Source organism: Numenius arquata, chromosome 3, assembly GCF_964106895.1.
Source record: "Numenius arquata chromosome 3, bNumArq3.hap1.1, whole genome shotgun sequence".
In the NCBI taxonomy this organism is placed as follows: Eukaryota; Metazoa; Chordata; class Aves; order Charadriiformes; family Scolopacidae; genus Numenius; species Numenius arquata.
In genome coordinates this window covers 65,381,323-65,408,604 of record NC_133578.1, presented here as the reverse complement: position 1 = coordinate 65,408,604, position 27,282 = coordinate 65,381,323, and the positions used below count along the sequence as shown (strand labels likewise).

General features: G+C 38.4%; 1 protein-coding gene across 1 annotated transcript; it reads right to left on the bottom strand.

Annotated features, from left to right (window-relative positions):
• Window positions 1-773: 773 nt before the first annotated feature.
• On the bottom strand, window positions 774-26,126 carry FAM91A1 (family with sequence similarity 91 member A1). The gene is made up of 24 exons (XM_074145209.1): window positions 25,954-26,126; window positions 24,010-24,094; window positions 23,158-23,309; window positions 22,203-22,260; window positions 20,367-20,434; window positions 18,995-19,108; window positions 18,081-18,171; window positions 16,841-16,903; window positions 15,635-15,741; window positions 15,154-15,192; window positions 14,936-15,048; window positions 13,926-14,044; window positions 13,393-13,505; window positions 13,106-13,192; window positions 11,682-11,814; window positions 10,819-10,967; window positions 10,213-10,347; window positions 9,356-9,469; window positions 8,389-8,461; window positions 6,963-7,112; window positions 6,356-6,463; window positions 5,936-6,059; window positions 4,784-4,853; window positions 774-3,373 (listed from the first exon to the last, which is right to left on the bottom strand). Exons 1-24 carry the CDS (start codon window positions 26,023-26,025, stop codon window positions 3,197-3,199), a joined length of 2,514 nt encoding a protein of 837 aa, XP_074001310.1. The 5' UTR covers window positions 26,026-26,126; the 3' UTR covers window positions 774-3,196.
• Window positions 26,127-27,282: the final 1,156 nt, after the last annotated feature.

The window sequence follows — 27,282 nt, the reverse complement described above, 5'->3', positions numbered from 1 at the left end:
TAGGGGCTAAGCATATGGCATGGAAAAGACTACACTAAAATAAGGAGTTTCCGTTGATAAAACTGCATTTCTGCAGAATTGCATGCATACAGGAAAGAAAAACTTTGATGACGTCTGGTACTCTTGGGCACTACAGTGACAGAGTGACATTTTAGTGCTGGGCCCAAGGAGAAAACTACTGCATGTGAAGGATTCTGCACATGGTTTGACCTACACCACAGTTTATTTGTAAACATTCGTTACATGTGCCAATAATTTAACTGAACACAGACTTTGTACAATTCCATGTATAATATTAACAACGTCACACTTGAAGAGCCCAACTGTATTCAGTTACAGTTGTACTTTAAAACCTTCAAAATACAAACCATTTGGAACACTGAACAAGAAAATAAAGGAAAATCCAAGAACAATGAGGGAAAAGAAAAAGAAAACTCTGAAATAATAACTCATGATCAAAAAACCTGAAAACAAACATAACACACTTTCTAGTTGGCTCCTGAACAGCTTCAGGTATATCCATCTAGACTGACTACTACTTGGGCTGTGCCAGCACAAAAACAATCTCTCTTCCGCAAGTTAAAAGTCTTGCTGAAGAGAGAAACTTAAAACAGCTTTACAATGTGCAATGCATGTGATTTTCCCCACTGTCAATAAAACTACCTGAAGAAAAGTAATGGATTTAATTTGTCTTTATTTGCAATACAATATAAAATAGATTCTTTTGGTATGAAGATCTTTGAGATCTTATTTTTGTTTTGTTTTTTTTTTTACACCATATTTAAAACAAAAGTCACATACTTTGAGTAAAGCCTCTGGACCATCCCAAGCACTGGAGCTGTAGTTGAGTTTCAGGTATTTTATGGACTTCTTTGGTTGCAATCTCTTCAATAAACTTCAGATATGCAGACCTGAACATTTAAGCTCCTAAACTAGTGTTGAAGCACCTAAATTAGACTGGCTTGAGTTCTAAAAAACTGCAACATATCTGGAATTCTCAGCATTAACTGTAAGATTTATGGGTATTAAACAACTCTGAAGAGCAGGCTACTTTTATTTAGAAACTTTACTTTAAACAACCTAATAACAAAGGGTATCCTTCACTTAGTAACACTGAAGAATAGGCAGTGAGAACAAGAAATTTTTATCCATTTTCAAACTTCCGTACAACTTGTGCTATCATCACTTTACATACTAGTATAGACAGCGCATGGCAAAATTCGATACAATACGCCGAACTAGCTCATCTACCACAGCTCACTGTAGCACTTAAAGTAACATCTATAGTACTGAAAGTGTTAAGCCATCGCCTACTGCTTAGTTCCTCTACAGTGCTAGAAATTGGCTTAACCTCCACAGAACAATTCTCACAGTAAATGCTTCCTCTGCCATTTCTAGCAGATTGACATCCAATTCCATTTTTAATTTCTTTCGAAGGAAATAAGGCAACTTAAACAAAAACGCTATGGAGAGTATCCACGTCCAGTACAAAAGTCACTGTAGTGTGATCAACTTCATATAGATAACCCAGCTCTGTAACATATGCATGTTCAAGAATACTAAGTTCAGCTGCTGTTGGTAAAATACAAAACTAAAATAGATATAAGAAAGCAGCACTGAGGAAACTGAAGTACTACAGATTTCCAGTTCCTTAGAGTGCAAGTCCCACACTTACACTTTAGGAATGTACACAAAGCAAAGGAAAAAAAGAATGGAATTTTCACAGTTGTAACTGAAGCCACTGCATTATCCTATCGTGGTAGGTTTGTCCTTTTCAAACTTCTGATGTGTTTATTACAGCCACACAGAACAGGATACAAACCCAAATGTTGCCATTTTTCTTCTTGCTGTTGTCCAGCACCATCTATGCCACAGATTCTTGGTCCATTACGTACTGTAGACTAGTAATGACAGGACGGTTAAGTCTCATTTTTAATTATGACTGTTTAAAACAAGGCAATTCCAGTAAAGAAGAGTTGGCAGGGTACTTTAGACAGCTGCGTTAAAAGTCTTAACATTTTACATTTCTTGTTCTCCTCATGTGCTAAATGGGACAGACTTCTTTTAGGCTGGCAAGAAGTTAATGTCTAATATAAACAAAGTGAAATCATGCTACATAAAATCATCCCCTACAAATAGAGCCAGAACATGATTTTAGATGAAACGGCTTACTGTTAATGTTTGTCATAATCAACAGCTGTTCAAGGAAAACAGATTCAGAAGTCTCTGCCTACACATCCTCTGCTGTTATCTTCCTTTGCTAATGACTGTCATGTGAAAAATCAAAAGCTCTGTTCTTTCAAATATTAAGCAACAGGACAGACATAGTTATCTACCTTATACTCAACTTATACCAGGAGTTTTCCCGCAGCAATCATCGCCAGCTTCAAATAACGAGGGACGAACTCCCAGCATGATCAAGTCTCAGACACTTCTGGTTTCATACAAAGAGCAAGATGAATCTTATCATGAAGAACCCCCTGAACAGTTTCCCACTTCAGTCCTTCCATAATTCCACACCTCCATCGAATTCTGCCAGAGACGAAAGTGCACCACTAATCTTCGAAGTGGCCTTAAGTCATTAGGCGGCCTTTAAGTCTTGCACTAACTCAGCCTCCTGTAAGCATCCAAATTCTTCCCATTGTACTGATTTGTCAAGACCTCAGCGTTAAGCTCAACTACAGAATTCAACAAGTCTTAATGCCCCATATCATCATGATACTTTTTTTTTAAACAGTAGGTATCACTGAGCTTTCAGAGGAAGAGCCAAATCTCTTACCTTTATACAGAAAGATTTTCAGTAATACAGTACAAAACTAAACAGAATTTATGTTTGAGTAACGAACATAGAAAACTACTATTGCCATTTTGTGGTGACAGCATAGAAATTTAACAATCATCAGAAAGCCTAGAAAGGGCATGTTTAGTTATAAAAGAAAGATTGTCTCAAGATAAAAATAGTGCTGACAGCTAAAAAGCTCTCTGTTGCAGCAAGATATGCAGTAATGAGTAACAAGTTCTAGACAGTTTAAGCACTTCCCCAATACTGCAACACAACACATTTTTGTAACACTACTTTTACATGGGTTATGCTGCAGCAGCGGTACACTTCTTAGTGGTTGGCACTAGGAATTAACCATAATAGAAGAAAGGCATTCAGTGATCAATGCATGAGAATCCCTATTTGACCTGTTCCTTAGGTGTGGTTGAAAAAAACCGAGGAAGGAGACCATCCGTTCCATTCAGATAATACACCGTCTTTGAACATGAGATTCTTGGCGGGAAGCGGAACACCCGTATCTGCAGAAAGAGGCTGCAAAAGTGAACTTGAAGAACCAGCATCATGGAGCTGATCCAGCGTTGAAATACCTTCCTAAAAGCAAAAGGAAGAGAAAATAGCGTCTTAAGGACAACTAATGAAGGATTTAACGGGTAGAATATGACAAGCTAATCCAATCTGCAAATACACTTAGTATTTCTGAAGCGTGTTACTTTAATCCAATAAATACTAAATCATTATGGAAGTAAAACCAGAAGAAACAAGGGGAAGCCTGAAATAAACATACAGCTGCCTCGGATACATCTGTGGATGCATAATTTGGCTTCCAAGAAACCTTCAGGAAAGTCTGAGGCTTAAAATTGAAGGAAAGACCTAGCAACATTTATGTAAAGCTATAAAATCTTCAGAACAGCCACCATACTGCTATTTATCCCATAGTGTGCTAAGAGGTACACATATATTTGGAGGCACTGATTTGACCATATTTTGAGTAGTTTTATTTCCCAGAAGTTTGGTTTTCTCAGCTTAAAAATCACTTCAGCATCATCTTTTTTTCCTCTCTATGCAGATCACCACCAAGAAAAGCATCTCTCAGAGATAACACCTAAGAGATTAGGCCAGGAATCACTTGAGACTGTTTGACAGATGATTTCAAGGTTTCTAACCTACTGGGAATTTCCAGTGGTTTCATGAGGAAGTGGTTTCAGGGTCACACCATCCATAACACTACCTTACTTGTTAAGTAATCTGCAAGTTCCTTACGTTACTGAAAATATAGAATTTTAGAGAAAAGTACCATAAGACATAAGCAGCTAAGCAGATTCCATGTTACATGTGGACATGCCTCGCTGGTATATATTTCCATGCAGAATTATAGCAGGCTGCAGACTTGGCATTCCTCCTTGCTTGTTACACAAGACCCCTTTTCTCTCTCTATGATCTTAAAAAAACCCTCCCAGAGAATGCAGTTTTACATATTATATTCATTCAAGTTCTAGAGGATCTTAGGACAAGTGCAAAAAGTAACTGGTATAAAATACACGTTAATGTATTTTATTTTTTTCTAAGGGAACACAGTTAACTCGAGATGCAGATAAAGTCTCAGAAGATTAGCACATCCATGGTTTGCAGTAAATCTCCCTAATATATCTAACATAAAAGCATTCAAGTAACCAGCAGAGTAGGCTGTGTTATAGCACAGGAGTGAAAAACAGTTTTGCTGTGCAAGTCCCATAAAATATAATGAAACTCATTACACACAAGATGCAACCACAGAAGCCAAGAAACAAGTATTAAATAAGGCTAGAAAAGGGGCAGGGAAGCACTCGCTTTCTGCTACCAGTAGAATGAGGTTGATAATGCTCTTAATACAGTTACCATTTAAAGAAAAAGCAAATAAAACAAACCATGTATGTTTCCATACAGCCAAGAATGGCGAGTAGGAGGGCAAAAAAGAACAACAGACCATACAGAGTTATTTACATCTGGATTATTGCTCCTTACCTGGAATGAATGAACAAAATTAAGGACCTGAAGAGACAGCTTTCTACTGGAATGTAGGAGTTTTTGGAGGCTGCCAAACACAAAAGAGAAGAAGCTATGTCCAAGGTGCACTAATTTTTACTATACCACCATAGTAACTTGCTCACAAGTAACTCTAGTAGTAGTTAACTACTAGACATGAGACTGAGTTAAAAGCTTTCACACAGAAAGCTTGACAATATTGTCATCGCTGAAGAGGTGCTCAACTTATCTCATCTGCTATTGAGTCTAGTCAATAAAGGGTATTTTCCCTATCATTTACAGCATGCTAAAGTGAAACCATTGCAATTGAAAAAACACTGTTTTACATAAGATATATATTAATATATCAGACTTTATCATGTCTCATTCTTATCTAGGTCAGTCTGGTAACGTGACTTTTAAGAAGCAGATTAGCGACACACTGTTAAAAAGCAGATCAACTACTATAATAAAATCCTTAAGCCATGTTTTCAAGCAGCCTAATTTTTGGTCTCCAGAACGACGCCCTAGAAAAACAAAACAAACCACAAACAAAAAAGCAAACCCAAAAATCCCATTGTTGAAAAAGCAATCTTTCATAAAAAAAAGCTACAGTAAAACTCAGAACTTGATCATAAGCCATGACTAAACTTAGCAAATAAGACACCAATAGTAAAGAAAATTTCTACAAAAGCTAAATGCATGTAAAAATGCATTTAAAAATGCTTTAATGCATTAAAAGCATCAAAGCATTACCAGTAAGCTTCCCCCAGAACAGGGGTAGGCGGGTTAGGAGGAGGAAAGAAAGCCTGTGCTAACGTAGGAAGGGGAAATGAGTAGCGAGTCACACAAACTTACTTTCTTTCCTGATCTGTTCATAGACAGTTTACTACAAAGAACTCATTTTCACGTTGCAGAAACTACAAAAAGCCAAATCTTAATCTTAGCACAACTAAGGACTACTAGATTATATATTATAGCTGGTATCTACGAGCTAAAAAGTAATCACCTTACACACTAGAATTAGGTACTCTATAAAACTTCGCTCAGTTCTGCTCCTATAGTCATTGAGTTGTAGGTGTCATTTCTGCAGAAGCTCTGGACATAACACATTCAACCTGTTAAACCTGTAGCTGATAAATTACAGCTCACCTTTCTTTTCTACACAATCCATGAGTGGCAATTTTTCTGCAGACTTTCTGATTCAACTCAGAGCTGAAGAGTGGAATGCCAAAGCATAATTCCAGGGGAACCCACTCCAGTTCTGTTGTGGGTACTACAGAAATAAAACCAAGAGACAACAAAATTTTAAGAAAAGACAAAGCAAGAATATTGATCGCAGAACTGGTCATCTCAGGTGAGGCTCCATTGGACTGTTCATACTTTTTAAGATAGTTCATCTACAGAACTGCTCAAAGATTTAAGGGACTCTGAATTTTAAGAAGAAAGAACAGTTAGCGTTGATTATTGTCTGGGATAATAAGTGCAAACAACAACATATTCAGATCCTTAAAATGAAGATATCTCATTGGACCAAAAATGTTTAGTACAAGCCATTTGTCATGTGTTTACCTTCAAGGCTTTGCTTGACTGCAGAATCCACTGGAGTTTCTTCTATTACCATCTCAAATGATTCTGTACTCCCATTTACATCAGATCCCGATACTAGTTCAGCCTCTCCTAAAGGTAAAGTAATTCTTACATAAACATGCAGATGAATATAAGTTTAGTTACCACCTGATGTAAGGAACATGACACAAGCTTTGCCCAAAGACCATCTGGCTATAAAACTGGAGGAAGGGATATGGAGAAACATAGGGTCTGATTCATTTCAGGACTAAAGAGTCACTTAGGGATCCTCCACACATTTATGAAAGATTAAGTTCTAGAATATAAAAATGACAAAATTTACTTTTAATATTTTGAAATTATTCTTTTTCTTCTGTTGACTGTTCTAGTCCAATGATTTTTCAGTCTATATTTGCTATTTCTGAGCTAGTAACAATGAAGAATTAGGAAGTAAGCCTACGCCAATAGATTTACACTCAAAATGGATTCTTACCTGGGTTGGATAGTAGAGTTCCAAATCAAAGAATGTAATCCTTTGTTCACTTTGCTAAAGTGATTGTATGTGAAATTATGGGAACACAGCCAAAAAAGACAATTATTGATAACTAACCTCTTCCATCAGAAGCATCGCTCAGCTTTCTGTTAGCATTCCGACTTGAAGGGTTCAGCATCGTGACATAGCCACAAAAATGCTGCAAGTCTACTTTGTTTCTCAGTATTTTTAAAGCCGTATGAATGCCCATGTTCACACGAGAGAAATCTAGTAGGAAACAACACATATTCCAGCTTACTTTACAAGAAGCCTCCTCCATAACCATATAGCTCATCTCTAGACCAGACTAACTTTTTAATCTGAATTTTTCTCTCTTGTAATGCTCCAGATTAGTGATCACGTTGGTAGATCTGGTATAACACATAAGTGGTCATAGTCTTCCCACACCAAGCACTAACTGGCATTTTATAGTACAGTAAAAGAGCCAAAGAGAAAGAAAAACTCAAACAAAAGATGATCTCTCTCTCACACATAGACACCAGAGATGGAAAGGTTCAGCTAGGAATCAGACATCCAGCTCTTCCAGTGCCAGAGTCTTTTACGGCAAATTCCATACAAGAGACATGTTCCACATATTTGAACTTAGGGAGAATCAGAATACAGTATTAGAGGTTAACAAGAAGTTTCGACATTGAGTTGTTCATGCTTGAACTTAAGAGATTCTGTCTTCAAGATTTTCTACCGAGCATTGGGTCAGAAGAAAACAGACATCCCAGAGAGAGCGAATACAAAAATAAGTTATTTTGAATCTAGTAAAAACTACATTAGGAATATAGGTTTACTTCTAGTTGGCCCAGACTTTTTCAAGTGGTAGCTTAAATAATTTTACATTTCATACCTGGAAATTCATACTTTCATGACAGCTCTCGGTTGGGAAGGCTATGGCCTCAACTACCCAAAGCTTGTGTCCTACTCATCAAGGAGTATTTCAGAACATGCTAATTCCCATCTAATCACTTGAACTAGGCAGACTTTGAAGGAATAGATTTTGCTAGCAAAGCTCTTCCTGGGGAAAAAACCTCCATAATAGTTCCTAGTGCTACTAATTAAGACAGTAATTTAAATTTAAATTAAGATAGTTTGTTCAGTTTCAGTCTCACCTGTCTTACAGTTAAGAGATGCTGAATAGAATACACAGATTTATTGCTGCAGTTAATAAACATGCTAGTTAATAAGAAAGTATGCACAAAGAAAGATTTGGAAGTATTTGTGGAAGTTACTTTTTTTACATCTGTGCTAGGAGAGAAGAGAGGTCAGAAAACACATTCTACTTAGGACAGTGAAGATAGAAAAGAGAAGACCGTATCTCTAAGCTCAGAACAGACTTGTCAACCATTTAAATATTGGTTCGATTGTCTCATCTAACTTGACTAAGTTAAAGAAAATTTGTATTAAAAGGATTATTGCAACCTTACTGCACAAGTTAACGTGCAAGAAAATTAAATAGGGTGGTGTAGAGATTACATTAAAGACAGTCAGTTACCTCCCTGCTGCTCAGCTTCATCAAATGGGAAAGGTATGTGCACTGTTTCTCCCATTCCGTGCATGCCATGCCCCTGAACATCAAGAAATTTGATTAGGAAAAGAAAAATACACTCATCAGCTTAGTCCTACTTGTGCTCCCTTTTAAGGAGTATCAGTCAAGTCGATGAAACAAATAAGCAGATTATTAAAGTTCTTGCTTAGCTGAAATAACTAACCTTCCCTTCCCGCTAAAATGCATGTGAGTAAACACAATGAAGTTAGACTTCAGTGAAAATGAGCAATTTTTCTCTCCAATTACTAGTTATAAACAGATTTCATAATCACCAAGCACTTTTGGAGAAAAATGGGAGTTTACACCCTTAAGTACAGAACATTTTTGAGCAATCAAGGCTGTCACAAGCGGGCCTTAGAGAATGTGTAATTTTATGTTTGTTACAATACTAAACATTTATTTGAATGATTAATTCTGAGAGTTCAGCTGAAATGATGAAACAGAAGAGGAAGCTATTTTACTTCTCCCAAATAGACAAACTCATCCTAGTTTTGCTGTTTGTGATAAAGAGCATGTTTTGCTATAATTTACTATAAAAGCTGAATACCAAGCACTCTGAAAAGGTGCATTTCTAAGTAACAGTTCATACTCCCAGCTATCTTATACCACTACTGTCTAAAAAACTTGCGGGTTCTTCACTTTCATTCTAGTTTTCTATATCCCTAACACTCTTATAAATCCACATCTCATTTTTAGCTGGCAAAACTCTATTATGTCTGCCCATGATACAATAATGCATACATTACGCATCTTCACTACCACTGAATCATAGCAGCACTGGCTACAGAAGTTAAACATATTTCTCAGCTCTCACCAAAAGTGTAGCTCCCCTACGTTGTTAATCTCCTCTACCATGTAACGGCTTAACTCAAAAAAATATGCGTTTTTGTCATTTATACAAAGCACTCTGTACCTGAATTAGAACAGCAGAATGTGTTAAAGCATCATTCAACATTGTGAGCACATTTGAAGTAGGAACTACTCCTGGGTCGTGACCCCAAGAGGTGATTAGTAAGCGATCATAACCCTAGAAGAGAGAGAAATTTGGGAGAGCAACTGGTCACTGCAAAGACAAGAATTCCAGTCACAACCTCTATATACACAAAATCACATACAGCTCAGAAAGTTTCAGATCAGAACATGGGGAGGGCTGGAAAGGTCATAAGAGGAAGTATTACATATTGTGCTTATTCTTCCTATTTCCAGCCACTGCTAGAGCCAGGCTACTGGGCTAGGAGACCTTTTTTCCAACATAGTGCAACTTTATTTAAACTGCAAAAGTCTCTAAGCTTCAAAGTCTCTATCACAGATTTCTACAGTGGACAAACTGGAAGAGATCATCTTGGCCATCTTCTAAACCAGCAAAGTTATACGTAGAGATGTTATGTGATACTAGAAAAAGCACAATACACTAAGTCTCTGTCTTTTGATGTAGCTCTCCCACACCTCCTTAACACACTCTATGGATGGGCTTACACGCTTAAATTCACAATCACAGTACCACATTTTACACTAAAATTGGAAGGGGTGGCATCAAACACACTGGAGTCACATTGTGACAAGAAGAGAGACATAAGTAGCATTCCTTTTTCAGAACCTAGGGGAAGAAAAAAAAAAAAAAGACACAAACCAAGATGCTACACTACATAAAACTCACTTCTAGAAAAGGTGCATCATCTACAATGAATCAGACCTCTGACTTCAACTGTGTACAACCTATCTTTGAAATGTTTGGAGAAGGGAGAGAGAATAAATCCATCCATACACTACCTGAAAAATGTCTGGAAGTTTTCGAAGACGTGTTCCCTTCGAGAGCAACAGAGAGGGCGGTCCTTGTCCAGTTATGTGGTAAATATACAGTTTGAACCAAACTGAACTGACTTCTGGTATCGCAGGTCCAATATGCTGAAGAGAGATTATTCAAGAAATCAGGAACAACTTAATATTGCAACTGTTATATATATACACAGGTATCATTTAACAACAGTTTTAAAGAAATACAAATCCTGTTCAAATGTGTACTCTGCTACTGATATTACAGAATCATATTCCAGATCCTTAGTCCAGTATTGCAAGACTTTTGACAGAAAGGCAATAGTAAGGTATTTTCTATGAATATAAATTCAAGAACAAAATATCTGTCATTGACTCTACTTGAAAAAAATAAATTGTTAATAAATTAAACTTAATTTATTAAGTATTCACATTTTTCCTCACTAAACGCTTTTTTTTTTAGATGGAAAAAGTATTTTATTATCCTACATGCCAATAATTGAGACATTTAAAGTGACATCTAAAGACGTATCCAAAACAAAGCTATTAAGAAGATATAATATTACTAGATACTGGGGTGAAAAATCCTCAGTATTTTTTCACCTGGGGTGTACAGCTGCTAATAGGTCGAATTTCATTGGTGAGCGGTGCCATGGAAACCAGCAGAGTATAATTTTTGTTGAGAACTCTGCTGCAGGTAGCTGGATCCAAGCCAAGCAAACTCTCACACCGTAAGAGATCCAAGGGAAACCCTGTATGAGAAATGTAAGATTCTTAAATTATCACTTAAGATGGAACATACAACCCAAAATATGATTTCAGAATTTCTATTCTCCTGTGCTAAGCCATGAATACAACATTTTCCACAACTAAATTTTACTTTATTGGGGTGAATTTTAATAAAACTGCACATAGTTTTAGCAATTCCAGTCATACAGGATTGTCTGGCACAGAGCTACCGCTTGCTCCTCACCAACTAACTGATCCCAGGAAAAAAGCACCAAGATACCAAAGAAGTTAGTTAAGGCTTTTTGAAAAATAAAATAATAATAATAAAAAAAAAAAATCTATCCCCATTAGAAGAACACACTCCCTTTCATGACTTGAAAAATGTTTCTTTGACAGAAAAACTCTGAATAAACAATGACTCCTTTATTATGGCCTTCAAAAGCACACAATTTGAAACCAATCTCTTCCTCAAGTTCAGCTTATCTTGCCATCATTATGCTTTGATCTGTTGCTTTGGATGTTAATTCCAAGTTTTGGCAACCAAATCTGTCATTCAACGGGCAAAACCAGTAATGCAGGTTCAAAGGATGATGAAAAATTGATGTTTTGGCTTCAAAACATTTTTAAACAAGTAGGATACAGATTGCTTTCTGAAATAGCAGCTTAATCAGAAAGCTGAGTCCATGGCAGATAAGTAAACAAACTGAGAAGGATTTCCTCAGAAGTGTTCACAGTACCGTTATTTGGCTGATCAGGCTGTACAGCTTGTGCCCCCAGGTCTTTATTGTGTCGCAAAAACAGTATTGTGTTTCTCAGTGTAAGTGCATGATCGAAGTACCGCTGTGCTTCCCCTTCACCTGTGCTTTGAACCTAAACAAGAAACAAAATTAAGGCATACAGGTGGCAGACTGTTTCCATCAATTACACAAAAGGAAATATTAACAAATTAGCATTTTAAAGCTTTGTGACTACGTAACAACCTTGCAGCTTATATGCAAAGGTGATTTACAACAATTATTAAATGTAAAGTGAGTCTTGGCGATGCTAGTCAAACAGTCAAAAAGGACACAAAGACAGTATCTATGAATCAGAACTACAACTCAGTCCTTAGGTAAAAGTATTTAAATGCCGAGTCATCCTGACTGGTATAAAATGATACAGCAATTAACAGCAGTCATCCTACATAATTCTACAGTTGTCTTTCTAGAATTACCTTTAAAACGTGGATAGGTTAAGTATTCCAGCACATTTCACTGAATTTTCACTGAATTTTTTTAGAGTTGGAAGGGACCATAAAGATCATCTAGTCCAACTCCCCTGCTGAAGCATTTGACATAATGGTCAAAGTTTCCTACAAAAACGGTGTGCAGACTTTCAGAAATATTGACACCTTACTAAAAAGAAAGTGGTTTCCATTGAACAAGCCCTAATGCAGGTATGTGTACACAGACTCAAGCAACAAGTGTACGAAGATGATCAATGGACTGGAGCATCTCTCATGAGGAAAGGCTGAGAGACCTGGGTCTGTTTAGCCTGGAGAAAAGAAGACTGATAGGGGACCTCATCAATGCTCATAAATATCTAAAGGGTGGGTGTCAAGAGGATGGGGCCACTCAGTGGTGCCCGATGACAGGACAAGGGGCAACGGACACAAGCTGGAACACAAGAAATTCTGTCTCAACATGAGGAAAAAAAACTTCTTTACTTTGAAGGTGCCAGAGCACTGGAACAGGTTGCCCAGAGAGGTTGTGGAGTCTCCTTCTCTGGAGATATTCAAACTCTCCCTGGATGTGTTCCTGTCCAACCTGCTCCAGGTGACCCTGCTTTGGCAGAGGAGGTTGACTAGATGATCTCCAAAGGTCACTCCCAATCCCTACCATTCTGTGATTCAGTGAAATGTACTTCATTAACTCACTTTGTTCACCAGACTCACATTCATACACATGCATGGTGTGTCTGTTCCTGAAAGTCACTAGGAGGTATAAATGCTATGAATAAGAAACATTTTAACTGAACCACTTAAGTTCAGAATGATAAGGTGCTTGTTCTTATCACTGTATTGCTAAACAAGCAGTTTTACACAATAAAAATACCAGGGGTTTTGGCCCCTTTAACAATTCAAGTGCTGAAAAAGCATTTGGTCAAACACATAACAAATTACCTTTTCCAGCTCCACCAAGAAGCTGTCAAGACTCTCATCTGACAGTTTCCCAACTTCAAACATAGTGACTGCATGACTTTTCAAGTTCTGGAAGAACAAAACCAAACCATCTAAATTCTTTGAGAATGGAATGCGCAAGTCAAAAGTTTTATTAAGCAAAAACATTTCTTAACAATAAAATACAGAAGTTTTTCTAAAAAATTACAATTGTACTATATTGAAGTCAAAGTATTTTAAAGCTATACGTATTTATTCTTGGTATAATACACTGAACAATTTTGACATACTGGTGAAAGATTTCCCATCATTAAAAAGGCAGTGAGAGTAGAATCAAACAGGAAGGCAATACGCTTTGTGTGTCCACTAGACAGATTCAGGCTGCTCACGCTGGCTGTTTCAGCTAATAAAAAACAAAAAGAAAATATATGATCACATTTGTTTTATTTAAAAATAAAATCACCAAGTTTAAGTCAGATCTATTAAAAAAAAAAAAAGAAAAAACCCGTTAGTTATTGTTACACTGAGCAGAACTGAATTCCCTTATCACTACTAAACTACTGATTGACCTAATTCAGAGGTTGGTATCTTTGTGTCGATTGATATCCATAACACAGATCAGCCTCATCTTCAGAAAAAAACTATTTGGGTAAAGAATTTTAAACCAAAGTACACACCACCTCCCCCGCTGCATATTCCATATGCAAAAAGGATCTGCACAATCTGTGTTTTATTTGTTCTATTTGTTTCTTCTTTTCAGCCTATGGCTGAAATATTAAAAAAAAATGATCCTAATGTATTAAAATTTACTGATAGTGCTAACCTGGATCATCTTGACTGTTGGTATCTGTATCTGTGGCTGATGACCCAGCTTCCTGTATAGGACTTCTGTTTTCCCCACTGTCCCATGAAAGCAGCATCTTTTGAGGGTCCAAAGTACTCCTATTAATGTGAATTAAAATCCACATCTATCGGTCACAGTAGCACCAGAGAAGTATCTCTGCCTTCCACTGCTAGTAGTCCATGCACAGGAATACGCCATTCACGCCTTTCAATACTTCTAAGCCCTAAACCAGTCAAGCTTGATATCCCTCAGACTCCTGCTTTAGATTTGGGGGTTTGAAAATACCAGATTTTGAAAAAGAGACCTGAAAAATCAAGCCACCATTATTGAAAAAGAATCCAATGGAAAATAATCTAATTCACTTTGTTCTCACAGTCTGAATTAGCATCAAAAAAAGACTCAGGCACAGCAGTCATTTTAAATGGCTTAATAGATATTGAACTAAAAGTGCTTGACAATTCTTAATTAATGCACCTTGGCACTCCAATTTGGAGAACTCTTTGTTGACTGGTGTTAACATCACTTTCCCAGGATTTGATACAGATATACATATATGCCAGTGTCAATGTCAGAATTGCAATGGTACCTGACAGCAAGCAAGCAAACTTTACGTACACATTCACTGAGAGCAGTGCCAAGAGACACTGTCTCTGTACTACCACAGTAACAGCTGTTATTTCTGGCCCCGGGAGTTTAAAGAAAATGTACACTTGCCTGTTTCAAAAGCGAGCAATTAGGCACTTAAAGGTGAAAAAGCCAGTACTAAGTAACAGCAACTAAAGAAGTACATTGAACTTACAAGCTAAATTATCACTCCTTATCCTCCCATTAAAAAGAGGATCAAGTATTCTTGTCATTGTACACGTTAGACAGCAAAGAGAGATTTGCTGTTGCAGAAGAAAGCAACCAAAAGCTTTACAATTGGATTCTGGTTCTAGCTTTCTCTTCAATGCGAAAAATAAGTCTTGTGAAAGAATGTAGACACTTACTTCAGTCTGTTTACCGAAGGAACATTCTTCCACGATGGATGAAGATTATCCAGGTTTATTACTTGGCCTTTTTTATGAGCAAAGCCTAACCGACAATACATGGACACAGCATTCTGAAGAAACACACATACATGTAATCAGGAACTGCTATATGAAATCAAGTTGCAAGACAGTGAACTTTCCACATCAAGTTCAACAGTTGCATTATATACACATACCTTGACTAAAGATAAATCAATCTCTAGGACGTTTGCAAGCTAAAAAAAAAAAAAAAGAAAGAATAAACAATGTAAGAATTAACAATGCAGAGTGATTCACTACTTGTGGACTTCAGCATCTTTTCGTTGGTTTTCTTTCTATCAATCGTTCCAACAATTCCTGGTGGAATTGTTTCACTGAATTGAAGGTACTCCTTCAAGCCTGAAGCACTATAAAAGTTACAATCAGGATAAAAAACAGGTTGGATCTTAAGCCTGGCAAAACATCTAAATAAAATAACTTGATAGGGATCAATATCTCTGCCTTAAGTATTTTCAGCATTGTGCTTTGGGCCCTTTCAAGTTTTCCTATTTCATAGAATCATAGAATGGTTTGGGTTGAAAGGGACCTGAGAGATCATCTAGTCCCTACCCCCTGCCTTGGGCAGGGACACTACCCACTAGACCCGTTTACTCCCTGACACAGGGAAGTTTTACTTACCTCTGCCACATTAGTGTGTTCATCTATTGAAACAAATATCTTGTACAGGAGTGTTTCAAAGTAATCACCTTGCACTCTGTTCATCACAAAACCTTCAAGTGGTGGCACTAAAAAGAAGAGTTACTTGCAATATTACAATTCAGTAATTAACTTTATTTTTCTGGTTTTATACAGTTTCAGTTTAATAAATTTACACTTTTTTAGCTTTCATGGTATCTGTAATTTTGAGGATTTTCTAGTCACAAAATAAAAACCTAAAGATAGTGTACATGGTATTTAAAGTTCTCCCACTCCTTAAGAAAAGTAATGGTTGTCAATGTGTTTTCTTATAAAAACTAAAGCCACTCTACTCTGCATCATAATCTTGCAGTCTCCAGCTCATCCACTACAGGTAATTTCCAGACACCCAGCCATAAAACGATTTTGTATGCAGAAATGTGTATGCAGATTAAATCATGCCTCTAACTGGAGTGGGACACAAAAAAAACCTCCTCACACGCAGACTCTATAGCTGAGACTCCCAAAGCTATTACCGAAGCAGTAATTCTCTTGTATTTAGAGGACTTTCACTTAACTGATCTCTACTACAGCAGCAACAGGTACTCCTGGATGGCCAGGTTCCAAACGATTTATGTCTTCGAAGATTACACTGAATTCAGAACCCCCTGAGACCCATCATAGCACAAGCTGTTCAAAAGGGCAGCCATGTGTTGTGCTTGTGCCATGTGTTTGAGCTCCTACATAGTACAGAAAGTCAGTGGGTGACTAAAGGAGGTGACAAGATAATGAAAGATGGAATTCGTATCTATAAAAAAAGTTGCATCTGTCTAGAAAATAGGAGTCAAAAAAAGGTGTCCTTTTGGCAGGGTGACTATGTTTCTCTATGCTATTCTTCCTTTTGATTACAGACGTATAAGAAGGTACTTATTAACTCATGCCATGAATCTTTAAAAGAATCTCACCTTACCTAAATATGCATACAAAATAAGAAAATATAAGAATTGAAGTTGAAATAAATCCTATATACAATAAAAAATGATGTTTTAATAGGGTTGAAAACATTTAGTCAGTAAAAATTTTCATAGCTCAAACATTTTGTTTAAGCAAACTCATGCATGGAGACAAGCAGCTTCCAAAACAGACAACTACAGGAACTGAAATGAAACCAAGAAAACATAGGTATAATACCATTAAATATGTACTTACCCGCTATACAGCTGTCATCAGATATTGGTACATCAAGGTAAATAAATCCTTTGTTATACAAACCTTTATAAATAAAAGCACATCATTTTAGAAGAAAGCATTTTCCAGACTACTGATGATACTAAGTAGACCTCCCCATCAGCCAAATCAGAATTTAAAGTAATTTTTCCTAATAGCCTCCACAATAGAATACTACTTTCCAATGCTGGAATCAATACACCACATCTAATATTAAAGAGGTGTCACCCTAAATCAAAGTTCTTGACTTGCAATCTGATGCAGTACACTTGGAGCTCTACAAGTACTTCCAGGACAGTAGAATGACCACAGATTGAAGCAGCTACATTGGAAAACAATTAATGTGTCCCTGCCAAACAGTTAACTTAGTTTTCACCATCATTGCTGTAGTGTCAAGAAGTGGGAGTTTTTTATCCTGAATTAGTTTTGTCAGCTGAGGATTCTGGCTACATTTTGGTTCTGACCTAACTCAGGCTGGAACTTGCACACTTCCTAGCAAGAATACAAACTAAACCACGTCAGTTCTGATGGTCCTCGCATGCCCTTCCCACACATCTCCACAGAAACTCTTTCTTACACAACTGCAGAAATAAATTCTGGGGCACCTCAGCACAAGGCATCAGCAAAGCTGCAGCAGATACAAAAGGACACTGCATACAATGAGAATAATAATAAGGCAGATTCTCAAGGAGTTTGTCGGTGATCTTGTACTCCCTTGCCTAATACAGTTTGTCTATATCTAATACTTGTTACACTGAAATGGAGAGACACACGCATTTTTCAGTAACAGTTGCAGACCTTTGAGAAACAAGACAGCCCCTTAGATTTAAGGCCCATTTTTATGGTGTTCAAACACCATAAAAGCACAAAGTTACAAAACCTCTCCTTCTTTGAAAATCAAGGAGTGAAGTTTTACCACCAAGGATTACCAAGTTGACACGTTTAATTTTAGTTTTGCTTGTCTACACCTCCCTTCCCCATAATCATAACTGACAGTTTCTAATGAAATAATTTGTTGAATCAAACAATAACAGAGGAACAGCTGCTAATGGCTCACTGTTAAACCCTTCACAAGATCTAGACTGCTGTCTGTACAAGCTCTTCGTTATTTTCCTTCACCTCGTCTTATGCTTCCCCTTTTATTCCTAGCTTTCAGATACTACTCTCAGAAATTATTGAGCATGATCTACAAACAGAAAAGGAACGTTTGTTAAAAACTTACTGTGAACTACATTGAAGTCTAACGAACCAGCAAGCTGAGGACCTGAATCAATTATCTTATCAATAGCAGACTTCTCCGATGTAGTACAAATCTAGGTAAAAGAAATTGTGTTAGTCTTTTGTAGAAATGAGTCTATACAGCTTACTTAATACCACTCAAAAAAATCCCAAACATTTCAGCCTCGAATCAGTCATAAGTAATATAAGAAGTAACCACATTCTTAATCAAAATATTGGCACTGAAGAATTTGCTCCAGTTCCTGCTGAAGTCTTAACTCTTATCCTCACACAAAATTATACAGGCTCTAGGAACGGTACTTAATTGTGCAGATATTTGGCAAGTGAACTCCACAGTGTAACAGGTTTGCCTTTTAGAACTTCCAAACACAGTGTTCAGCCACACAACTGGAACCATTCTAGAAAGAGGTCCATTACCCCTTACATATCAAAGTAAGATGTGTCGGGTTAACTCCTCTGGGGTGATGGGATGTCAGAACGTAAGTAGCCACTGCATAAGGTATTCCAAATAAAGTCCAGTAACATTCTGATTCTAATTATACTGAAGATGAAAATTCAGTCAAAACTGAACTGTCATAGCTTAAATACAAATTTAAGAAAACTTATTTTGTTGGTTGCTCCCTACAAAGCACATTATCACACACGTTAGTTACCACAAATTGGTTGATGCAAAATCACCTCACCGTACATAGCGCAGAAAGTACAAAGGAAGGAGAGGGCAGAATATGTAAACAAATAAAACATCACCATTTCCATTAGTTCCAATCTCTATTTCCATAAAAGAGTTGCTATAAACCTGCAACATAATCTTTGCATATTCTACACAAAAGGAAGCCCATGTTTTCAGGGACTACCAGTATTCAACCAAAATTAGAAATTCAATCCATGCTAAAATACCTTGATGTCATCCTCAGTGATGTAGCCAGACTGCACGACCCACCAAGCTTCTATAGCAATCTCCACAGGCTTCACAGGCAACAGATCATGAGCAGTTTTCCTTCTGAAAAATTTCTGCAGTGGTACAGTCCATTTGAGATAGTAATAAAGAGCACTTCACATGTGCAGACAACCATTTACATTTAAAAAATAAATGTTTATAAAAATCAGTTTTGAAGTATATTATATTCACGGACTGAACACACACAAATACTTGTCATTTGGTAAAAGCTTCCCTCCTCTCTCAAATCATGTGCAAATGGGAAGGAAAAAACTATTTGCATCTGATACTGTTAAGTCTTCCCATAAACCCTTATTTTCATCCATATTGTATGTGTCACTAATTAAAAACCACACTGTTCAAACACATTAGGATCAAGTCCAAATTTAAACTATCTATGACATTTTCTAATGTGAACAGGTAAGACCACAGCAAACAAAGTGTACAAATGGGGTACTTTAAAGAAGTTCAATGATTTTTAAAAAACATTTTAGGACCATTTGATTTACTTTAATGGAAAAACTATCCCACATTCTCAGTAAACACAGTGCTAAAAAACTACAATGAATTTCAGTCCAAGAAAGAAAAACTGGAGGGTACTATTTATAGACCTGAACAGCTTCTCTTCCATTGTTTCAGAACATTGTTTCTCTTTCATTGTCTCAGCCATTACCTTTGGCTTCACACTATCAACTTCACGTTTTTGTAAGCACACTTTTGGTTGAAGGAGCACTGTGAAGCTACTGCAAGAGCACTTATGAACTTCCTGAAGAAAGGAACTGTTGAAACTAAAGGGCCTATTTTTTTTCAATAATCATTATAGTGTTTTCCACACTTGCTGTTCGCACACAAGGACACCTGTTCAGACTCATTACTGTTCTCTCAGAAAAAAACCATACATACTACAAAAATTTACACCTAGATGGAGGACTGTCCCAGAATAAGCTCCAATCTCAACTGCAGCCACAGCAACATGGAATAATTCTTCCAGAACCAGCATCATTATTCCATGTTTATACTGGCCAGGAGACATTAGTTATGTGGTGCCATAGAATAAACAGCTCTGAAAATATGTTTGTGAAAAAAAAAGAAAAAAAAAGACATAGCATTTAATATCTTTTTCTTTAGTATACTTTGATTTTAAATTAAAAAAGCTCTTTATTACCTTCAGGAAACACAATATAATTAGCAATACACTATGTCACATTCTACTAGCCATACTATTAAACTAACAAGATCCGTGAAATTATTCCATTCTTCATTTCCTATGAAATAATGGTGGCAACAGGGGGCGGGGAAAGGTAAGGGAGAGGAAGTTAACGACAAACTTACTTTTGAAGACCTACATTGGTTCATTAAATCTATATACTGGTTTCTTCCTATACCAAGAAGTCTTAGACCTGAAAAATAAGTAAGGTTTTATTTTTCTTAAGACAGATTTAAACTCAAGATACATAAAACATTCTTCAAAGTATCAGACCTGGTTCTGTAATATCATCTTTAATTACTCTTTTTTCCCAACATAAAAGGATAGTTACAGGAACTCAATTCAGTTTTAACTGAATTTGACAGAGAAGCATACGCATCTAAAACCAGAATCCATCCCCATTCATTTACTCTGTAGATGTTAAAAAAAAAAAAAAAACACAAACCATTCCTTGTATCTCTCAAGTTACAGGGTAGCAGGGAATAACACAAAACCCCTTTCTCTCCTACACTCACACCAACAGGTAATAACTATGATTCAGATTAACAGAACTAAAGTTGTACCAGATTTTGGTCAATAGTTTTTCTTCCCCACTAATAAAGCCTACACCAAGCACTGCATTAGAACTCTAAACCAAGAGCACAAAAGGCCACACAAGCCTCTAAGGAAGATGATTTAGATCTAGTTGAGTTAAACTGAATCAGAATTTAATTCTATAATCTCTAGCCTTCAACCATTAAGCAACTATGAAAAGATGCTGGAAAATTACTCATAGTTTTAAAACTGAGACAGAGTACGGGTTAAGACAACTTTCTAGTTTGACACTGGTTTTTACGATAAGATGTTAATAAATATGTTTAACTCAATTATACCTCAGCAACTGACCTGTAGCTGCTGCTAAAATAACCGATTTGCTAGGGGGAAAAAAAAAAAAAAAAACACAACCAAACAACAAACAGGGAAGCCTTTCCTCTCTTCATACGCTTGAGTAACACTAGATTTCCAACAAGCTACCTGGCACTGAATGAAATAGTTTTTCTTGATCTGTTTTTCCAGTGTGAACATTACATAGAGGCAAATCAGTACACTTAACTGACAATACCCTTTAAAAAAAAAACAAAAAACAAAACAAAAAAAAACCCAGAAAACCTACACACAGAGCACACAAAAACACCCCACCAAACTGTTTTCAAAAGCAGCCACCTATTCCTCACCTGACTACACACTATCCTTAAAGAGAACTATATAATTTCATACTGAGGATGAGGAATTAAGTCTTCAGCTATAAATAACTTCTCAGTGGCAGGTTTGATTAACACCCTCCCTATGCCAGCAGTTTGCATTTTCCTCTATAAGACTTATCAGTAGGCTGTTGCTCTTGCTCTGTTCTCATCCACCAGGTTCAACGTTTTTGCTTTCCTGATCTCCCCACCTCATTCCCACAACAGGAAATGAAAGCAAGATAAAAAACCTAGCACATCCACGAGTGTCACAAAGTATGAGATTCTCTTCCTCTCTCTTTTCTGGTACATCATTCCTCGATCCACACTGATGCTAGCTCACAAGGGTGTTAACAGCCTTTCAGTGTCTTCCCAAAGCTTTCTGCCCAACACATTGCCAAAAAACACACCAGGAAAGGACCAGCAGCTCAGCTTGCTGATGCACAACGGCCAGTAAGATTTTCCAGCCGGAAGTCCTTGCTTGTGTTGCATTCCGATTTCCTTGGACAGCACAAGGTTTTGCACCATTCCTATTTGTACTCAAACTAGCCCAATTCCAGTGCTGACCATACGGACAGAACTCCGTATGGAGAGCACACGCTCCTTAATATAACTACTTAAATGCTTCTACACCATCATTCACACACTTATGTTCAAGCAAACAGATGCTCGCAAATCCATTTTCAGAAGCTCCTTATTTCCAACTTGTTGAAAGCAGTAATGCAGCTAGGTGATACTCACAGTCAGCGGCAGTGAAGTTGGGTAATGAATCATAGCTTTTTTCACTGTTCATTATATCCTGAAAAAGACAGGAAAACTTAGTTGCAACAAGAAAGTCATTGTTTCAGAGAAGCAGGTCCAAAATTCTGCCTGCTTGCTTTTTTTTTTTTTTTTTTAGGAACAAAATGAAATTAAAACAAATCTATTAAAGTCAATTACCTTATCAAACTTGCCAATTACTTGATTAATCATTACACAATAAGTTAAATACATAGAGACTTCTGTTTAACGTAAGCTTTACGAAGAAAAATACTGACAGACTAAAGTCCTGTATCTGTCCTCACAAAAAAACCCTGCAACACAAGGAATTGCTAATAGTAATAACAGAATAAGCTAACAACTACTCCGTTATGTTTGCAATCACTATACACAAAATAAACAAAGCACTTCTGATATCCAATGAAAATAAAAGAAGGTTGTCAGAGTGCTGACAGAAAACAGAAACATCTTTGTTCTCATAAAAAAAGATCTGCTTCAGGCTTTTGAAAAAGCTTTAATATGTTTAAGTATCCTTTTTGAAAGGGAATAAAAAAGAAAATAACCGTTCAAATGTGCTGTTTTTTAAAACTGAAAATTCTCTTTGTTTTATTAATCTAACGGATTGAGCTATTTCTTTTACAGTTTGAAGTGACAAGTCACAATCTCAAACACCAAAAGAGAAAGACTGGCCTTAGCGTGAGTCCCACCCCGTTCCACATGACAAAGTCCAGCTCTTGAACGGGTTACCGGGACAGAAGGGAAAAAACTGCAGGTACAAGCAGTTGTTTAGAAAGCTTCCTTACTGTTTCCTTATTTGTCAGCATAACCTACCCAAAAGTGAACAAACTACAAGATACTGCCTTGTATGCACTAAAGGGCCATCATCAACATCTCTAGGACAGAAAACAACATATTCTCACCATAATTTTGTACTCACCTCCATTATGCCAGTGTAATATGAAAACGGTGTTACCCTCAGACCTTTTACCATGATGTCAGACAAATGATAAGGGTACAACATGAGATGATCTCGACTGTATTTTAACAGATCCTCATAATATTTACGTTCGTCTTTCTTGACATGCTTAACTACAAGGGGAAAAAAACAGTTACATTGTTCTATGAAGTTCAATTAAAAAAAAGTGTTAGAAGGATTAAAAACAGTATAACGGCAATGGACAGAAAATTAAAAACAAAATAAATGACACAAAACAGGGCATTCAGCATCCAAGTATTTCTACATATGATAGCAGTACTCTCAGAGCCTTTAGGGATGACATTAGAACAGAGCAGATTTATTTCACAGGTTACCAGGAAGTGGCCCATTGAGAAAGATGTCATATAGGCTGTAGAAAATTATCTTTTAATTAGTGAAAGTATTATCTACTTTGGGAGAACAAATGGATGCAGTCAATGCAAAATAAATTGAAAGTCTGCAAACAAGTCACAGCCGTTAGTGAGTCAGGGCCACCGTCTGCATCTCATCTGGTGGCAGGCTTCATTTTATTAATCAAGTCCTCTCTTAACATCTCGGAAAAGGTCGGCACAACTACAGCAGAAATTCAGTTCCACCTACCAACTCAGTAACCTTAAAGAATGCTTCACTAGTAAAGCTGCCAAATGTACTCAAAAGTCAAGACTTTTCTTGATGTTTTATCATTTTAAAGTATCTATTCTGAGGTAAGGAGAGACCTTTGAACAGGGATAGTTTCTGCAGTTTTACAGTAAAGACAAACTAAAGCCAGAAGAATCAGGTAGAAATTAGCAGTTACTCAGCTTCTTTACTCACCTAAGTTATTCCGGTATCGTAACTGATTGCGGATGCTGTAGAGTACGACCTGCCTTTCATATTCCCTCTGAGAGTTTCCAAGACCCTTGAAAACATAAAGGCCTTTTAGCTGACATGCACAAAACCACTTTTAGTTAAACCACTGCAAAGCGTTTTATGCAGGTGGTTGTCATTACTCAAGAAGTCCCCCAGTTCAATATAGCGATAGCACCTCCAGTCTCTGTACAAGGTCAAAAGTATCTTTAGTTAAATACGTCTCCCTATACAGGATGCAGATGTAAGCAATAATTTCTAGATTTTCTTTTCCTAGTGCCATTCTTATAAAAAAGGGAACATCTAATTCTTAAATCAAAGGTTTTAAACCATCTTTTAGTTGACATGAAGCATCAAGCATTTTACCAAGCTTTCACTGTCTCAGTCTTAAAGAATTGCCCAGAATTAGCGTAGCATAAACCAAGCATGGTGAATGATATGTGAAGCTTCAATTGCTGCACATAAGAAGCTTATAATGGAAAAAATAAATAATGAAACAGCTCAACATGTAGCTTCACACAAGTAAAGCAATCAAGTGATCTTAGGTCACAAGATTAAGGCATAAGCATAGCACATTACTTGACTATCATGAAAGAAGATAAAAAGAGACCTTTGGTTGATGCTTTAAATGCCTTATTTCAAAAACCGTCCCCTCAAAATTCTTCATATTACTCTACTATTCTGCATCTGCAACAAGCAGCCTGTTTGGGTTTTTGGTTTTTTCTCCCTCTCCCGGCTCCCTCGGTCATGTTCATATTTAAAAAGATCTTTAGATAAAAAAGTACTTTACTGCATATATGGGATAAACAAATAATTCACATACTGCAGAATCAGGTATTAGAAAAGAAACACCTGATATCACAGAGAGGGTCCATAATTGATTAAACATCCAAAGAGGGTTCCAAGTATTTGCTCGAAGTACAAAGCACAAAAATAATAAGGACTATTCTAATGCTAAAGTAAATAAAAGGAGAAGTTACACTAAAGCAACTAATGCATTAAATACTAGTATGTTTTCTATCCATGTAGCCAGCAGTATGGCACTCAGCTGTGCAGGTAAAGAGAAATCATCGTTTAACTTCTGAAATCCCAAACTCAAGGAATTCAATTACTTAGGGCCTGCAGACACTACTCATTCTCTCCATCCTTCCCTTGTGCAAGAGCAGGAATTGTTTTTTAGCATCTGCTTTCAAGTAGCATAAGACTTTGGAGATGAGAGCATCCCCTCAACTTGACACAATACCTCCCCCCTGCTGTCAGAGGCCCATTAGACCCAGCAAATCAAAATTTCATGAGGTTTTCTTTTCCACAATTCACTCCATGCAACAGTTCCCTGGCTACCGAAACGCAGGGCTGGACAAGTCTCCAATGACACCTGTCCTGGTTCAGCTCTCACACTATTCTGGGATTGCATGGGGGATTGCATGGTCTTGCATCTGCGCAACCTGAGAGAGGACCCCCACACCTCTCTCTGCTCACAAAGACTCCAAGCCACCCCCACATTCCCCTCTCCTCACAGACAACGCCCACCCCAGGCCCACCCCGCCACCCCACTCCTCACATCCAGACGCTCATATCCCCCCTCTCCTCTGAGACACCACACACACATCCCCCCCTCTCCCCACAGAGGAGTTGCACACCCCCTCTCCCCCCTCCTCTTCACATACGACCCCACACCCTCCCCATACCTCACTCTCTCTACAGAAAGCCCCATACCGACCTCATCTCGCCTCCCTCCCAACAGCCACACGCTTCCCCCTGGCCCCGCCCGCAAGCGACTCGTGGCCCCGGCCGCCTGCCTTCCTCCAGGGCAGGCAGGGCTGAGTTCCCACACCTCCCCTCACACTGCCAGGCGCCCTTCCCGGGCCGGGAGCTCGGCAACCCGGACCTTGCTCGCCCGCCCGCCGGCACCTGCTTGACGCTGGCCGGCAGCCGGGCCCAGGGGTAGTTGTGGCGGATGTGGAACTCCACGTCGATGTTCATGGCGGGAAGGCCCGGTCGCGCCGTGGGGCCCCGTCGCCGGGAGGCGCTCCAGCCCCGGGGCCGCCCTGCCCTCGGCCCGCCGCCACTACCGCAACCACCTCCCGCCTGCCGCCGCTTCCGCGTTACGCCCCCGGAAGCGCCTGATACGTCAGTTCCGGCGGGGCGGGGATAGGGCCGGTGGCAGGGTGGGAGTGCGGCTGCGCATGCGCAGAGCGGCGGCGGGCGGTCCCTTAGCGGCCGCGGCCTCGGGGGAGCAGGGTTCGGTGTTTCGCCCCGGAGAGTTCCGGTGGGCAGCTTCCTTCACCGGCTTCGTCGGGCGGCAGGGGGGCGCGGCGAGGTCATTTCGTTCGGTGTTAATAAGCTGGTGTAGGCGGAGGGGAGGCCTCGGCCACTGCAGCGGGCGGGAGGAGTGTCGAGGCCTTACACGCACTGCACCGCCACACGCTTGTGCCTTGAGAAGGTTATCCCCCGCCTTGGCTGCTTCCCACATGCACCAACGCCACCGTCCCTGGGCTGACACAGGTTGGGAACGGATCCAAGCTTAAAATGCCTCTGTTACTTGCTTGGTCAGTTCTCATGTTAGTTTCCTAATGCAGTTCACAAAACACCTGGACAAATGTGAGTGAGTGCTCCAAGAAGTCACTAACAGCTGCTCGTGCCGGAACATTAATAAGCACTTATGACAAGGAACAAACAAGATCATTTAGCAGCGGCCTTGGGCTATGCCAACCGAGCAGTGCCCCCAGTGTGTGGTCTGTGTAACATGGGGACTGAAAGCTTGAAGAACCAAATACCAACAGCAGCCCATCCTGTTCATACGGGGTCTTGAGCAAGTGGGCTAATGTCATCGAGAAAGCTTCAAATAAAAAAGCAGCAGGTGCCCCTCCTTATCTTAGGATCTAGGTTCTTGTGAGTCATTTAAAGTCTTACCTGCATCAAAACCAGCGCCAACTTTGCATACAGAAGCATTTTCTTATTGTTTAAGTGTCAGGGAATTGCAGATGGGGGAAAGGGCTGTATGTTCTTAACACTGCACAACACTTTAGTGAATGATTTGATTTATAAGTAGAATAAACAAAGCAAGAAAGGCCCTGATCACTTGTGCCATTTATTTTTAAGGCTGTTACCCTGCACACTCAGTAATAACCTTGGATCAGTGGTGACAGAGCTGAAAGGGGACCAACAGCAGTAGAAAGAAACTCAGTGCTCTGTTAACTTCGAGTAGGTTCCCAGGGAACTGCAGACCCAATTCACCTT